This window comes from Ctenocephalides felis, unplaced genomic scaffold, assembly GCF_003426905.1.
Source record: "Ctenocephalides felis isolate EL2017-DRISC unplaced genomic scaffold, ASM342690v1 CF-g0.4_SCAFFOLD_01886, whole genome shotgun sequence".
In the NCBI taxonomy this organism is placed as follows: domain Eukaryota; kingdom Metazoa; phylum Arthropoda; class Insecta; order Siphonaptera; family Pulicidae; genus Ctenocephalides; species Ctenocephalides felis.
In genome coordinates this window covers 101,520,976-101,537,216 of record NW_020538040.1, presented here as the reverse complement: position 1 = coordinate 101,537,216, position 16,241 = coordinate 101,520,976, and the positions used below count along the sequence as shown (strand labels likewise).

At 29.6% G+C, this 16,241-nt stretch overlaps 2 protein-coding genes across 2 annotated transcripts in view; one reads left to right on the top strand and one right to left on the bottom strand.

The window, feature by feature from the left end:
• LOC113375603 (probable G-protein coupled receptor 27) overlaps positions 1–16,241 on the top strand; it is a 521,019-nt gene that overhangs the window by 301,185 nt on the left and 203,593 nt on the right. The gene's annotated exons all lie outside the window — the stretch shown is intronic.
• LOC113375607 (integumentary mucin A.1-like) lies at positions 11,764–12,684 on the bottom strand. The gene has a single exon (XM_026615539.1). The coding sequence runs from the start codon at positions 12,670–12,672 to the stop codon at positions 11,764–11,766; it is 909 nt and encodes a 302-aa protein (XP_026471324.1). The 5' UTR covers positions 12,673–12,684.

The following is a 16,241-nucleotide window of genomic DNA, read 5'->3' as shown; positions in this document are numbered from 1 at the left end:
TTGATTCATATTGATAAGGGGATGTGCTGATTAGTTTCTGGTAAAGGCATGTCCAGCCTTTATCTCCGTAACGATAAAGAGCAAAGAGTGCAGAAAATAGAAATCGAGTTTTTAAAAGAACGAAGCATCCGATTTGAATGATCTACAAAGTATTCAATTAGTAATGATTGGGAGAGGTGGTTATTAGTTTTTGGCAAAGGCAGGCCCAGCCATTTCGAAGATACAGAGCTATATGTGCAAAAAATGGCAGTTTTTGACGGAACTAAGCGTCCGATTTAAATGATTCAAAGAACTTTCTGCTTGTTTTAATAAAATAATTGATTTTGAAAATTTTTTTGTTTCAAAATTTTTTGTCAATTTTTTTTTCAGTTTTTTTTTTGGCAAAAATAATTTAGATTTTATTTTTCAATCTGACTAAAGTTCTAATATACTTTAAACAAATAATTTCAACTTTGCAAATCATTTTATATAATTCGTTATGGTACGGGAAGTTTCAGCAATTTGCCTTAAGGCACGATGCCATACACCCCACTAGTTTTATTATTGATTAAGTCTATTATGTACATATTTCAGGAAGTTTATGTAACTTGGCTTAAGGCAAAACACTAATCACAACTAGTTTTTAACCTCTCGCAGTGAAAGTTATAATTTGTAATATGATGTTATATATCTTTACGTTTCAAAGGTTTCTGAATATTTTGTCATACTATAGAATAAATGAATGTATGTGTGTTTGTGTGTGCGTGTGTGTGTGCGGATACAAACTTTCGACGTCGATTTCGCGAATACGGATCAACCGATTTGAAAAACATTACATTTGAAATGATAAGGAAACGTGTTGATCAGTTTTTGGCATAGGCAGGTCTAGCCGTTTTGAAGATACGGGGCAAAAAGAACCAAAAATGGTAATTCAGTTTTTGAAAGAACAAAGCGTCCAATTTGAATAATTCAACTAGTGGGGTGCATGGCATCGTGCAATTTGCTAGAACTTCCTGTACCGTAGTTAAACATTCGAGGAATGGAAATAATCAATAGTTGTTTAAAATAATTTTAAATACATTATTTATTATAATTTCTTGTTAACTTTGTTAAAAAAACTATATTTTGTTGTACATTATTATATCATTTTTATCACCTATCATAATCATTTAAACGATTATGTTGTGTTGTGTCACGTATTTCTGATAATAAAAGTCGTTCTAAACCATTTTGTCTTTTAACCATTTTTATGCGTGTCACAAACGTCCTGGGGGTGTGAACGGTTGTGACACTCGCCTTTTTCTTGTTTGATTTGATTTTCTGCTATGACTAATTCATTATATTTAAGGACAGTATTTCGGTATTTTTTCGTTGACAAATGTTAAAGATGGCAACCAACCTCGTGTACACATACATATATTAAGATGAATATTCACTATGACTATAATATGGTGAAAAACTACAAATTTGAACTAGATAGTTACAGTAAAAATCACGAAAAAGGTATATGTTGATTGATTTGGAATAAATTTAAATTATTGCATTTAAATAATAATAACAAATTATAAATACTAAGGAATAGATTACTGAAAATTAATTAATGTTCAAACTCAGTAACTCAGTAACTCAGTAACTCAGTAAGCATGTTGTTACCGTTAATTCAAATCTGGTAAAATTCTCTATATACACACTTTTCACATCACATCAACTTTTCCTAGATTAAGAAAAAGGTATTGTCGATAGGTATTGAAACTTTAAGATGGTTTGGGAAAATATTAGGAAAATATGCTTATATGAGCACCATTTTCAAAAAGATGAAAGATGAAAAATCTTGAATGTCAACCATTCAGTTTATTTATCCATCTCAAACCATCAAAACAATTTTTTTTATATCAACAAAGTATTTGTAGATGCCTATAAATAACTGCTGGCTGTTTTTATGTTTTAATGAGATCACTTCGCAATGAAAATGAAGATATCTAATTTGTCATACAAGAATGGACTTTGTTCAATGATTATCAAGATATTTGATATTTTTACGTTGTTTACTTCGATGAGATCGAATAGATCCTTTTCTTAAAGTATATTGACTTAATTACTACGCTTCATTCATTAAAGGTTCATTGAAAATACAAGACAAGGTATTATATAATATTCTAGATGTTTTCAGTTAGAAACAAGCTTTATCATCATTTGTAATATGATGTTAGAAACGTATATTTAAGATTTAAATTTATATTATCTCACTTTTTAAATTATATTATCAAGTATTTTACCAGCTAACAACCCAATTCTCAATAACTATTTCACTTAAATTAATTAATTTTCAAAATAGGATTTAGTATGAGGCTAATTATATGGGAAGTTAATATGAAACTGTTCACCACTATTTAACTCAATATATCAATAACAATTAGCATGGTCATATCTCAAAAAAACGATCGGTCTAACCGTTTCTTCGTAAAGAGCAGCAAAGTGAAAATTTTTTTGTCCACGTTTTAGCCCGCAATTCTGAAACGATTTTGAAAGTTCGATAATCGTTCAAAAGATATTGCTTGTGAATCGACCTGATTAGTTTTTGGTAAAGATCGGCCGGGCCGTTATCTTGTAATAAAGTTTAAAAAAAAATATTTAGACGATTTACATGTTTTTTTTTATTGGTGATAGATATCATGGTCTTCTAGATCATACCAAAAAATATTATGGGCCTACGACAAGTCGTTTAATTTTTAAAATTCGTCAAAGTTTGCAAAAATTAGTATTGTTCTTTTGGCGTTTGCCCAAATTATACCTTTCATCGACGTTTGCTCAAAAACGCCTGAACCGATTTCAGAAATTTAAAAGCCATTTGTTGTATCTCGATGAGGATTATCGTTTGTCAGTTTTGTGCGACGATCTGCCGAGCCGTTTCTTTGTAATTTGGAAAAAAGTGTTAAACTTTTCGTCCACATTTAAGCTCATACTACCGAATTGATTTGAAAAAATCAAAAACTGTTCGACAAATATTAGTTGGGAATGATATTCATTAGTTTTAGTTGAAAACCTACCGAGCCGTTTTCTTTTAATTAACTGTTAAAAAATACTGGAACCGATCTTTATGAAACTGAAATATTACGGACTTACGACAAGTAGTTTAAATTTAAAAATTCATCAAAATTAAGGAAATGAGTAGTTTTTTGACGTTTGTTAAAATTAAAATTAGACGATTTACTTGGTATAACGATAGAGTACCTGGTCTTAATAAACATTCTAAACCATTAAAGTCCTATGGAAACTGGTTCAATTATAAAAATTGTTGATTTTTGAAAAATTTTCTCTAGAAAATACTTCGAGTTGTTCGTTCGTTTACAATTATGTGTAATAAAACCACTCGGAATACTCATAAATTAATTTATTTTTTATTTAGTCAAATATTCACACATATCGGGAAGTTCATGTAACTTGCCTCAAGGCAAAATACCAATACCAATTAGTTTGAAGGTGCTTTCCTCATGTTTGCAATAATCAGAATCTTAGTGAATTTTGATTAAATATTCGTTTTAGTTCAATTTCGTACAAAATGACATACTTGTACAATGGACAAAATGACATAGTACTATTGCACAAGTATGTAAAGTATGGACCAAGAGAAAAAATAAAACCTATCAAATGTGTATGGTTTTTAACTTCCACTCCAAATCCGTTCTGAGCCTTGTACCCCTTGGATTCATGCTTCATGTTCTAATGTTCGAAAGGGGGCGAAACGACCATATATGTCATTTTGTCTGTACTCTATGACCAAATGGTTTTTGTAAAAGATTGCATTTTTCCTTAATAAATATGTTATCATAGTTCATACTTAATTAAATTACTATATTACTGTTAATCAACGAACCAAAAATGAGTAAAAACAAATTTAATATCATTAAATGAATAAATATCACCAAGGAACAAAACACCATGTCATTATCTCCGTAGTCCGTACTTCCCCTATATAAGATATTGCGCTCTACTTGAACTCAAAATATTTGTGTTCGTAAATACGACTTGTGAGAAACTCTCAAATGAGAGCCCTAATTACTTATAGTGAATCAATGTTTTGTTTTCTTCAATCTTTTCCTAGTATTCAAAGATTCAGCAATGGATATGACCACAGCATTAGCATGGTTTCTGAGATGGTCAAAATGGGATATATATCTATTTAATCAAAAGTTTACAGTGTGTAATTTGTTTGCCTATGTAGTAATATTTGTAATCCAAATGCATATTAACAATATATTTTGTTAAAGGCTTCATCAAAATATGTTGTGAGAACATAAACCGATTATTCGTTGTTTACGTGAGTTTTTAATTATAGAATATCAGTTAAATATGTACGTATATCATAATAATGATACTGTTCATATAATATGTATGTACAAGTATTTATAAACTACAAACTATATTCTGACTTTTATCCTTAGATTCTTAATGATCTATGTTGGCAATTAGTTTCCTTATGCCATATAATGCAAGTTTAAATTGCTCCATCGTCTTATGTCAGTGAAACCATTAATGTCCTCGAATTGCAATATCCGTCTTGAGACTTTGTTACGAGTTGCTCCGTCTGTTTTTATGGCATATTATGATCGCATCGTATTATATTTTCGTATTGAACATATGTGCCAACATTTCATATGAATATCAGTATCTATCACAGTGTGTTTTTATATACATATTTGTTTTGACTTATATATATATATATATATATATATATATATATATGTCTATATATATGTATATATATATATATATATATATATATATATATTGCCACTCTTCTTCAGTGGCAATAGAACAACACAAGTAATTATGCACTAAACACAAAACGAAAACGTTACAAATAAAGTTGTTACTTAGAAACAAAACATGTTTATAAAAAAAATATTTTATAAAAATAATGAATTTGAATTTTAACGAACGCAACACATATGACATTTGTATATATAAGTATGTATAGTAAATGTCATATGTGTTGCGTTCGTTAAGATTCAAATTTATCATTTTTATAAATATAATTAATATTTATTTTTTATTTTTTATTTCATTAGAAACATGTTTTGTTTCTAAGTAACAATTTTATTTGTAACGTTTTCGTTTAGTGTATAGTGCATAATTACTTGTGTTGTTCTATTGCCACTGAAGAAGAGTCAAATTGGGACTTGAAACGTATGAACCATTACTAGATGTTAATAATTTAACAATTGTAATAATTATTGAAACTAAAAAAAATATTTCACAATTTTGAAAGAAATTCACAATTTTGAAAAAAATTCTAAATTATCAAAAAAATCAACCCTAGAAAAAATGAACAAACTTCTTATAGATATACACAGACGTTGTTTGTAGGATACGCTCGCCCAATTCAATAAGCACTTGCAAGTTTACAGTATGTATTTATAATAAATAATCTATTTGAAATTATTTAAAACAATTATTGATTATTTTCATTACTCGAATGTTTAATCACTGTAAGGGAAGTTCCAGCAATTTGCCTTAAGGAACGATGCCATGCATCCTAGTTTTGTTTTTTCTTCAACTTTTTTTTAAATTGTTTTTGTGAAACTTGTTTTTAAGAATATTCATTAATACTGCATTTTTTTCTTGGTACCGCTTCTGCCCACCAATACTAAAGTGGTCTATTTTTCGATGATAAAAAGATTTTTTTATAGATTGTAGCTATAAGTTAGTTCGTTCAGAATTTTGATTTGATTGAAGTAGTTATCTACATCATAACTTGATGGCTAATTGCAGCATGTTGCAACTAGCCCCAAGGCTTTGTTTCAACTAACCCCAGGTGTGTTTTTTTACATTAATCAGGATAACTGGTTAAACAATTTTATAATCACAAAATTTGTTAACCATTATCTAAGGTTGATATATTTGAAACGAAATAAAAAATGTATGATTTAAAATTAGTCAATTATAATAACGCAGACCGAAATTTAATGATAGTACAGTTTTGTATTTCCGGCCAAATATGACGCAGCTGCACACTTTAGTATACTGCGTCGGCCTGCGGTACAGTAGCTATGATAACATGATTTACATATTATTACAATTGAGACAAAGAAATATTCAATATCGTTTAAAATTTTATTAAATAACGGCTGTTACTATTACAATAAGTCCCAAGCACTCACACTATTTAAGTTTTTTTTTTCTTTTTCTTCGGGGTTTGTTTTACAGCATTGAATATTCGGCGAATATTTATTTTAATTTATTTTTAACGAATTAAACACGAATATTTTCAAAAATATACATGTATATATGCTGAATGCATTGTATGATATCTATAATAATTACCATTAAAATCGTTATTTTATAGCAACGATAATGAATTTCAAAAAGCAATTTAGTTTTACGTGATTAATTTGTATTTAAATCATATTCTGAAATTCGTTGGATTTCCTATCCTGAATGAGAACACCTGAATAGGAATAATATAGATAATTTGGTTATTTACATCCTACAATGTTTTGTGGTACTTTGATTCATTGATTATACCAATCTGAATATAATATAATGAATAATTAAATGCATACAGTTAGTGAAATGAGCATGAGTTGATATGATGTAAAAAAATAAATATTTATTTATGGTTAGTAAGGGAATTTCTGATTTTACGAAATAACCTAGAAGCTAAAGCCTGCTAAATTTAATTTTTGCCCATTTCTTACAAACTGTAGATTTAGCCCAAGCTTTTTCACTTGAAACTGAATAGGCTTCACTACATATCAGGCAATACCATTTTTGCATGTTACAACTAGCCTATGCAAAGATTAGCTAAGATTTTGTTTGCACAATCCCCAGATGTGCTTTTTTACATTAAACAATAACTATTTAAACAATTTAGCAATTACAGAAATTGTTACATATCATCAAAGATTATTAAATTTACAGTTGGTTATAAATATCTAAAAATATTAAATATTGAATATCGTAATTAATCTTACTAGAAACAACACAACAAACAACAAACACTGCAAATTTTTTTTTGTAAAATATTTTGTAAATATTTGGTATTGAAATTTAATATTTGTATTTAAATTTGTATTGATTAATTAATTATGTTCATGTTATTTATAAAACGGTATATTTATTGTATTTAAAACTATTTGTCTTAAGAGAGCTTAGTGCCACTACTAGTTTATAAACAAAATCTATATAGTTAACTATATAGTTTTCTAATAATTCGAAAGAAATGCTTTGGGGAAAGAAATATTTGAAAAGGTGATAAACCAGTTCTTTTTGTGCATCAAATATATAGCAATTTAAATATGAAAACGTGACTTGTGAATGATTCACGAATGGTTTGAATAACAATGTTCATTCAATTTATTGACTGTTCGTACACTGCTCCTTCCTGTTCATTCAATTACTGGTCATTTATGATCCAAATTATATCGACATATTTCTAACTCTAAACGAGTTGCAAATTTTAAAATTTTGGAAACCGCTGGTTAAATCAAAATTCAACTAATTTTTAACATCAAAAATTGACAAACAAAAATTAAAAAAAAGCTTAAACCTTATTTTAAAAATAATTTATTATTATTAAGGGTTGTTAACAAAAAAAATGTTAGGGTTGTCCAACCGTTTTTAATTTTGGGGTCAATTTTCTTTATTTTAATTTTTTATTGTGGAAAATACGACATACTCTTTTTACTTTAAAATACAATTTAAGGGCTGTCCATCCCTAACATTTTTTTTTAATTTTGGGACCAATTTTATTCATCTACAATTTTAAATTGAAAAATATATGGAACTCTTTTTAATTTAAAAAACTATTTATTTTTGTCAATGGTTGACCATCCCTATATTTTTTTAAATTTCGGAATCAATTATCTTTTAGCTTTAATTAAATTAACTAAACTCTCACCCTCCTTCCATAAATCTATATTTTATCATAACCATTTTAGTAGGGGGAAGTCCCCGAGTGGCGGACACTAAGGTTATTTATAAATAAATCAAAAAATATCTTACGAAATGTTTATTAAATTATGAATTATGTTAGATAATAAAGTTAGAAATCAAACTAATTTAACAAAAACGCAATCTTTGCTAAACAATAATTAATACTATCAATCAAACTTTGGTAACAAAAAATATGATTTTACAAAGTTGCACCTAGTACCGGACATTTCAAAATAACCAGCATTGAACATATATGTAGGGTAGGGCGGGGCTAGTTGAGCAAATTTTTACTTAAACGGATGTAGCTCCTCAATGGAAAGTCTAAATAAATTGCTATACGGCTCAATGGATTTGTTGTTTATCGCTTAACAAAAGTGTTAATACTATTTTTTGGTAATATGTAAAATTTAAAAGCTACAGCTATTTAAATGCAAAAAGTCAAGTATGCTCAATGTACCCCATAGGTGGGGCAAGTTGAGCACTAAAAAAGTATAATGAAATCGTAGGTTCAATGTCGATTAGTGATGAAATAAAATAAGTTTTTAATAACCAGTTCTATATTTGTAGTCTTTATTGACAGAGAAAACAAAACTTATAATAATTTGCTTTGAATAACTAACGAAAAGTAGAATCAACAAAACAATATTGTATCTTAGGAATTATTTTACCATTATATTCAGTATTTTTGTTTAAAATCATTATTTTTTTATATTATTACTCATAGAGTTAGCTTAAATCTTAAAAATAATAATTAATTTCTGGAATTTAATGGTAATTGTCTTAGTGACAGAACAAGTTTAGCCACTATGCTCAACTGACCCCAACTCGGAATTTCACAATAAAAGTGAGTTTATAAAAAAAACGTGAGAATTATACCCAGAATCTCTGCATATTAAAAGTACTATAAATATTTGGAAGAATGCCATTTACCTGATTAAAAATAAATAACATTTGACTAAACCAGACGAAAACTCGTGAACAATTACTTTTTTACTTTTTGGTCTCAAAATAAACAAAACACCCGCGAGCCTCCCTCATTTGTCCAGCGGCCACTAGCGATCGCGGGATGTTTATTTCTCCGAAACCTCTATCTTTCCGCCATATAATGCCTAAACGAACGATGAATAGTTTTCGAGATATTTCGATTGCTCAACTTGCCCCTATGCTCAACTAGCCCCGCCCTAACCTATGTATTCATCTCCATACTCTGGACTGTCTGCACATTTGTGTTTGACAAATATTGTTAGATATTGCAAAAAAAATCATTAATTATCCACCCTTTTGGCTGGGCCACACCGATGCTCTCAGCTGTAGCATTCATCATAAGATTTTCATTCTTTTGATACCTACTAAAATTGTTTAAAATATCTAATAATATTCTACCATTTTACGGATAACAATCAAGTACTAGTTTTATTTTTGAATGCCGCTAAAATATAAATGCATAAATACACTAAAATTACTTCCATTGATATTTAGGTGACGCCGTGTTTTTGCGCCTAAAACAACAAAGGGTTGCTCCCGCCGTGGCCGTGTGCGTCACAGATGAGTTTTGGCGCGTGATCCTGCACCTATGTGCCCCCACGCTCCTTTCACTTGTATTTTGAAATAAAAAGATTTATACTCGCTTAAATAATACGTCTTAAATAGAGTGTCCGGTTTTAGGTGCCGTCCGGCGTTACGGGACTTCCCCCTAATTAAATAATTTTTTACCACGCTTACAGTCACTAAATGTTTTTTACTAAATTTTAATTTATATTTTCCTGACCTTATTATAAAACAAGAATTTTACTTGAAAAAAAAAATTATCAAGGGTTGCCCACCCCTTCCATTTTCCCGCTGTGCAAATATTTTCCGATGCGCACAAATAGTACAAAGTTTATAAATAGTTTGTATAAAGAGCAATTTTTGCAAACAAAAAAATAGAGATATTGAATATTAAAATCTGAAGATCTAACAGTTTTTGATAGAGAACTAGGTACCATACAAATCTATCTTACAGAATTTATCTTCGTACTTCTAAAGCTAACGAATTAATGAAACGCGTGGTAAAAATATATCAAAATCATGAAACTTCAAAAGTGCCAATTCAATTTAATTAGAATCAGTTATAGATTAGGTTGAAACTTGCAAAGACTATTAATGTGACCCTTAAACATTTATATGTAGCGCGTAGGGTTTGTCGGTTTTCAAAAACCGGTTTTAAAAACCGGCTTTCTGGCAAAAATTATGAAATTTGCAAGCCGGTTTTTAGCAAAAAAAATTGGTTTTAACTGTATAAATGAAAAATGACAAATATCGGTTGGGTAACATTGGGAATCAAATCAGTCTGTTAATATGTATGTTTGTCTAATGTTTATATTAATTTAGATTTTAATATCAACGTATATATTAATTTAGATCAGTGTGACTTCTTGTTGAAGGAGTGAATTGTCCTCAGATTTTTGCAATCATATTTCATTAAACTAAAAAATAATTAAATATTTAAAACTAATTAATAAAATTTTTCGGAATAAAAAAACTCGGGTTTTTGCTTAATTGTTTTTAAAACTAAAATTGATATTAACAAGTAGGTATCAATATGTATCTTATGTTTTTTCTTTATTCTACTGATTAATATTAAAATTTGTTTCCTATCCATAAAATCGAATAGAAATCAATTCAGTCAAAAACTGCTTCAAATCACACTAAAGCGCGCTTTGCAATTGCATGGTTTGCACTGTATATATATATATATATATATATATATATATATATATATTTAATAGTCAAGACCTGATTTTTTTCAATAAATTGATATATGTTTTTTTGACTAATAAATTCAATAAATAAAAAACTATTTGTTTTTATAGATTTTTAATTCAGACATTTCGGAACTAGATACGTTCTATCATCAGGTTTCTTCTGTCAAAAACATTTTTTATATAGACTAACTCTATTGTATCTCACCTTATGACCAAGATATCATTGGCCAAAGTGGCCCCTTTTTCAAACTCAATTTTTCACGTAATCATGAAAGATATCGAAAAAGAAATTACGTGGTTCTAATCACATTGGTTTAGGCCACATAATTTAAATTAATTGATGCTAAATAATCATTTATTATTTGCTATAAAGGATAAACTAATGTTTTTGGATAGTGCGTTTTGTTTAATTACTTTTTATTATCGTTATTCGAAAGCCTATTGTTTTTCCTTTTAGTACTGCAAATATTGTTCAAATCAAATTTGTGAAACTCGTTGAAAAATTTAACAAACTAGAGCCAGTTCACCCGCGCGAAACGCTAATAGTTCTAGTTCAATAAAGAAATAATATTAGCATGATACACAAGCGTACATCATTTTTTATTATCTATTTTTTCGCATTGTAATTCATGTCTGAGTCTTTTTTCTAAGTTCTGACAAGTCTAGCCAATACAAGAACAATTACAATCTAAATAAATAATATGTTTGATTTTGATAATTCTCGAATATTATTCCATGAAAAAGACTTATTTAAACGGAGCATGTCAGTCTAAATGTTAATAGTTCGGAGTGTTCGGGTTTGAACTAACAATAGCGTAAATCTGAGAACCGATATAAATATTTTATAGGACTCTTATATAAACATCATTAATAATTTATAATTTTTTTCATTTATTTTATTCTCTTCAATAAATTAATCTGTTTTCACGTTTACCTATACTGTGATTTGTTATATTGTTCGGTAGTAAATTATTTTTTTACACACCCTCTATCTATTACATGATAGCCTAATGGTAAATTGCTAATAAACTCAAATTATCCTAAATTATAATTTAAAGTGTAAATTAAATTTATAAGATTTTACTATTTTGTATAACAATATTTTTTAACAAATTCCTCTGACACACCGTAATGTTTTTGGATCAAAATACGCCCCTTTATTGCACGTAAAATGTTCAGGTTCTTTTCCAATCGTGACGCATGCATAATACTTGCGGCAATCGTTTGGATCTTGCACCAAAGGTCCTAATTTATCGCAAATGTCTGGGAGCGGTGGAGGAGGAAATTCTGTGCTATTCTCGCAATTGCCTCTCACGCATTTTAATTTGTCTGGATTAAAATAAGCACCATTATTACATTTAAAATGTTTCGGTAATGATCCAATTTTTACACAGGTGTAATATGCGTGACAATCACGCGGATCTTGCACCAGTGGACCTAGTTGTTTACATGGCTTCTCTTGTGGTGGTTCTGGTGCGGGAGTTTCCGTAGAAGAAGCTTCGGTGGACGCTGTGGCAGTCGTCGAGGTGGTTTCTGTAGACGTGGGAGCTTTGGTGGACGTGGTGACAGGCGTTGTGCTGCTTTCTATAGACGTGGGAGCTTCGGTGGACGTGGTGACAGGCGTTGTGCTGCTTTCTATAGACGTGGAAGCTTCGGTGGACGCAGTAGCAGGCGGCGTCGTGGTGGTTTCTGAAGACGTCGGAGCTTTGGTGGACGTAGTGGCAGGCGTCATGATGGTTTCTGTAGACGTGGGAGCTTTGGTGGACGTGGTGACAGGCGTTGTGCTGCTTTCTATAGACGTGGGAGCTTTGGTGGACGCAGTAGCAGGCGGTGTCGTGGTGGTTTCTGAAGACGTGGGAGCTTTGGTGGACGTAGTGGCAGGCGTCGTGTTTGGTTCGGTGGGCATGGTGCTTCCGATAGTTGTGAACGGGTTGGTTGAGCTGGGGTTCACTTCGGTGGACGCAGTGACTGACGTCGTGGTGGTTTCACTAATCGTGGTAGATTTGGTGGACATGGTGCTTTCGATAGTTGTGGACGGTTTTGTTGAGATGAGGTTTTCTTAAAATAAAAAATTGAAAATAATATATTTAAATCTTACAATACATACGTATATCATTGAATGAGTAATTAAATAGTTTACTATTTTTTATTTGCATAGTTTTTTGCCAATCAAACTAATATACATTTTTCAAGACAATATGCTGGGTGGAAATAAATAGTTTTCTCTTGCACGATTTTTTTGAACACCATCTAATATCTCATTTGAATCATATGGATATAAATTTGGATACTTTATTTGCTTGTTATCGAACAACAAATTATTCTCGGTGCCTTCGTAGTATATATTTCTATCTAAGCAAAAGAATTTTTGTATCGCTTATTTTTACAATTAAATTGTAATAGTTTACATGATTTTTAATATATAGTCAGAATACAATTGACATCATAATTCATACACTCGATCATATCATCATACACTTGGTAGGCATAGTTTTACGATAGTTTATAGGCATAGTTTTTTATCACTCTTGTACTGGTACAAGTGAAGATATCTTCGGAGTAACAAAGTTTGGTTCCCTGTGATAACTACCTGTCTAGGTCCTGCAACTTCACAAGAATTATAGGTACTTGTATATTTCGACATAATTTTAACCAGCAGGTAAAAGTCGTTCGTGCTAAAGCGTCAAAAGGTAGCACTAGACTTGCTTGTGTGATACCTAATGTTGGTTGCCCAAAGCAGATCAAAACGATTTTACTATTATCAGTGATTACTTCAATGCTAACAATTGCTATCTCCATATAAAGTGAAGTTTGACAAACTTACAAACCGCGGGAATAGTATGACCCATATATTGTCTGAGTCCCTTAAGAGTTGCATGCATCTACCGCACAATATCAGAGAAAGCAGTGTGCATCATTTCAGAAACTCTACGACTCAGAGCTTAGCAGAGAAAAGACAAAGATTTACGAACGAAAGAGTTCAAAAGATTTGAAAATAAAAGAACAACAGGACGAGTCAGACAAATGGCAGCGACAGTGAGATGTCGCAGTGAAGAGCAGATGGACGCATTATATAGCAGGCACGCGAGGTTAATTATTATTTTGCACAAATGCTGTTTGGGCATGTTTGTATTCCACAATACCGCAAAATATCTTATACCGCTTTAAGAACGACAGTCGCTGGAGTGTCCATAATTTTCAGCCAAAATTGGAGATGCAGAGCATGTGTAGAAGCAATATTTAACAGGAGCGTTACTCCAGATGCACTAGTTAAATATAGGTTATGTCCGACGCTGCTTAGAACACCATCAACACACTCGCTTGAAAAGTTCTTTTAGACTTGCATTCCAAAGAAAAGAGAAGAGTGAATGGGACTAATTAGAAAGAAAGAATAATCAAAACACCAAAAATGGCATTCTAGATCCTTTCCCCAAATAGTAGTGTTTAACGGCAATTACCGAAAAAGTGGAGCCCGAAACATCCAAGTCTGGGATACGTAAATGTATTATTTTTTATACATTTAAAAAAACATTGTTTAATTTACCTGATGAGCTGTTATCACAATTAGCAAAAATGCTGCAGTTAAGACAAATAATATTTTCTTCACCACTGTCAGAACAATTGTTGGTCTGCCGAGTATCAATTGATTGCATGACTACAAATAGCCAAAAATTGCCCTATAAATATATGAAAATAATTGATCTAATTAATCTTATACATATTCTTGAAATTTGTTGAAAATCAAACAACACAGAAATGTTTTTTTTTTAAGAATTTAAAATTTACTTTATTCTAAATACTTTTTAACGTGTTATTTATTTTTGATACAAAAATCAGGAGAAATTACAACAAAAAGATTTATTCACTCTGAAAACTTAATATTTTGTTTGCTATATACATGGCTGTATTACTAATAATGAAACTGCAAATATATTTGAAAGTATGATGGTTAACTTTTTATTATTATTTAATACTAATTTAGAATAAGTTATGCTACACTCAATAAAATTATGACTAACTTGATTATGATCATTTCCATTTTACTAAATACAAATGAATGATTGAAATTACACTCATTTATAGATAAATTCTTATCTTGCGTCAAGTGATTATTTTTTAATTAAGATAGATATTGTTTCTGACACACACACATTTATATATATATATATATATATATATATATATATATTACACTATTACATATATTTTGGATATGCAGTTTTCGTCTAATGCATAATGAAAATCATTTTTAATAGAAAAAAGAAGTAGGGTAGCGCGGAAAATAGGTTCAATTTAACTTTGAGTAACTATATTGTAAATACCAAACTAATTATTAACCATGCTCACAACTATAAAAAAACAAACAACGAGAAGAAAATACTTTTGTTGTGAAATTTCACAACGCATCTCCCGTTAGCAACGCCATAAGAATTAAGGTGATGGCTGGTTTTACATCTTTTTTCCTCTATTTTCAAATGTTGTTAAAAAATCATAACCCTTGAAAATAGTTATTTTTAAATGATCTTTTCAAACATTTAGATTATTCATAAAGATAGATTTTTTGTAATTTTAATTTTTTTTTTAAATTTTCAATTTTTTTGAATAATATGCATTATATAATATCACATATTTTATAGAGATTTTGATAATGAGTACATACACACTTTGTGGATTTTTTTTTTGTTTGCGTTTCGTACCGGGATTTTTAATTCTTAAAGTTAACTCGCATGTTTCAACTAAGTGTCTTGTCGACATTTTCCATTGCTCATATATGAAGGATTGAGCGCAAGACGTCAATTCTAAACAGTTTTCCACGAAAGACATTTCTAGCTGTTTCGGAGAAAAGGAGCACAAAGAGTGTAAAAATGGTTTTGCAATTTTTGAGAGGACGGACCATTCAATTAGAATGATTCAGAAATCATTTTGTGAGGGTGTAAAAAAACACCTATATAAAAAAGTTTGAAAAATAATCAAAATTTTTAAAAAGAAATCAAAATTTCAAAAACAACAACATATTTTCGATTTTTTTCAGAATTTTCCAAATTCGAAATTTTTCGAGAATTAGACAAATATCTAATAATATTGTCAAAAAATTTTAATATATCTATGTTTTTTAAAAAATTCCACCATTGAAAATAAAATCCAAAATTATGAAAAAAATCGAAATTTTCAAAAAAAAAAAAAAAAATTTTTAAAACTTTTCTGAAAAAACGAAATTTTCAATAAAGAACATTTGAAGATAATTCTTGTTATAAAATAATTGTTATAAATAATTGTCATAAATATAAAAAAACACACACATAAGTTGTTTGTTGAATACCTACTCGTCACTGAATTATGAAAAGCTATTTAAAAATATTTGAAACAATTGTTATTAATTATTAAATAATTGTTATTGCTTATTGATCGTTTTCATTCCTGAAATGTTCAATTACGGAACGAGAAGTTCTAGCAAACTGCTTTGAGGCACAATGCGATACACCGCTTGTTTGAGAAATAATTATTGATAAGATATTTCAATAATAATAAAATACATCATGTTCAAATGTGATGATAGGATTGTAATAGTCTGATAATAATCGA

Coding starts and splice junctions, on each gene's coding strand:
- LOC113375607 (XM_026615539.1), bottom strand. CDS start 12,672: ATGTCCACCAAATCTACCACGATTAGTGAAACCACCACGACGTCAGTC.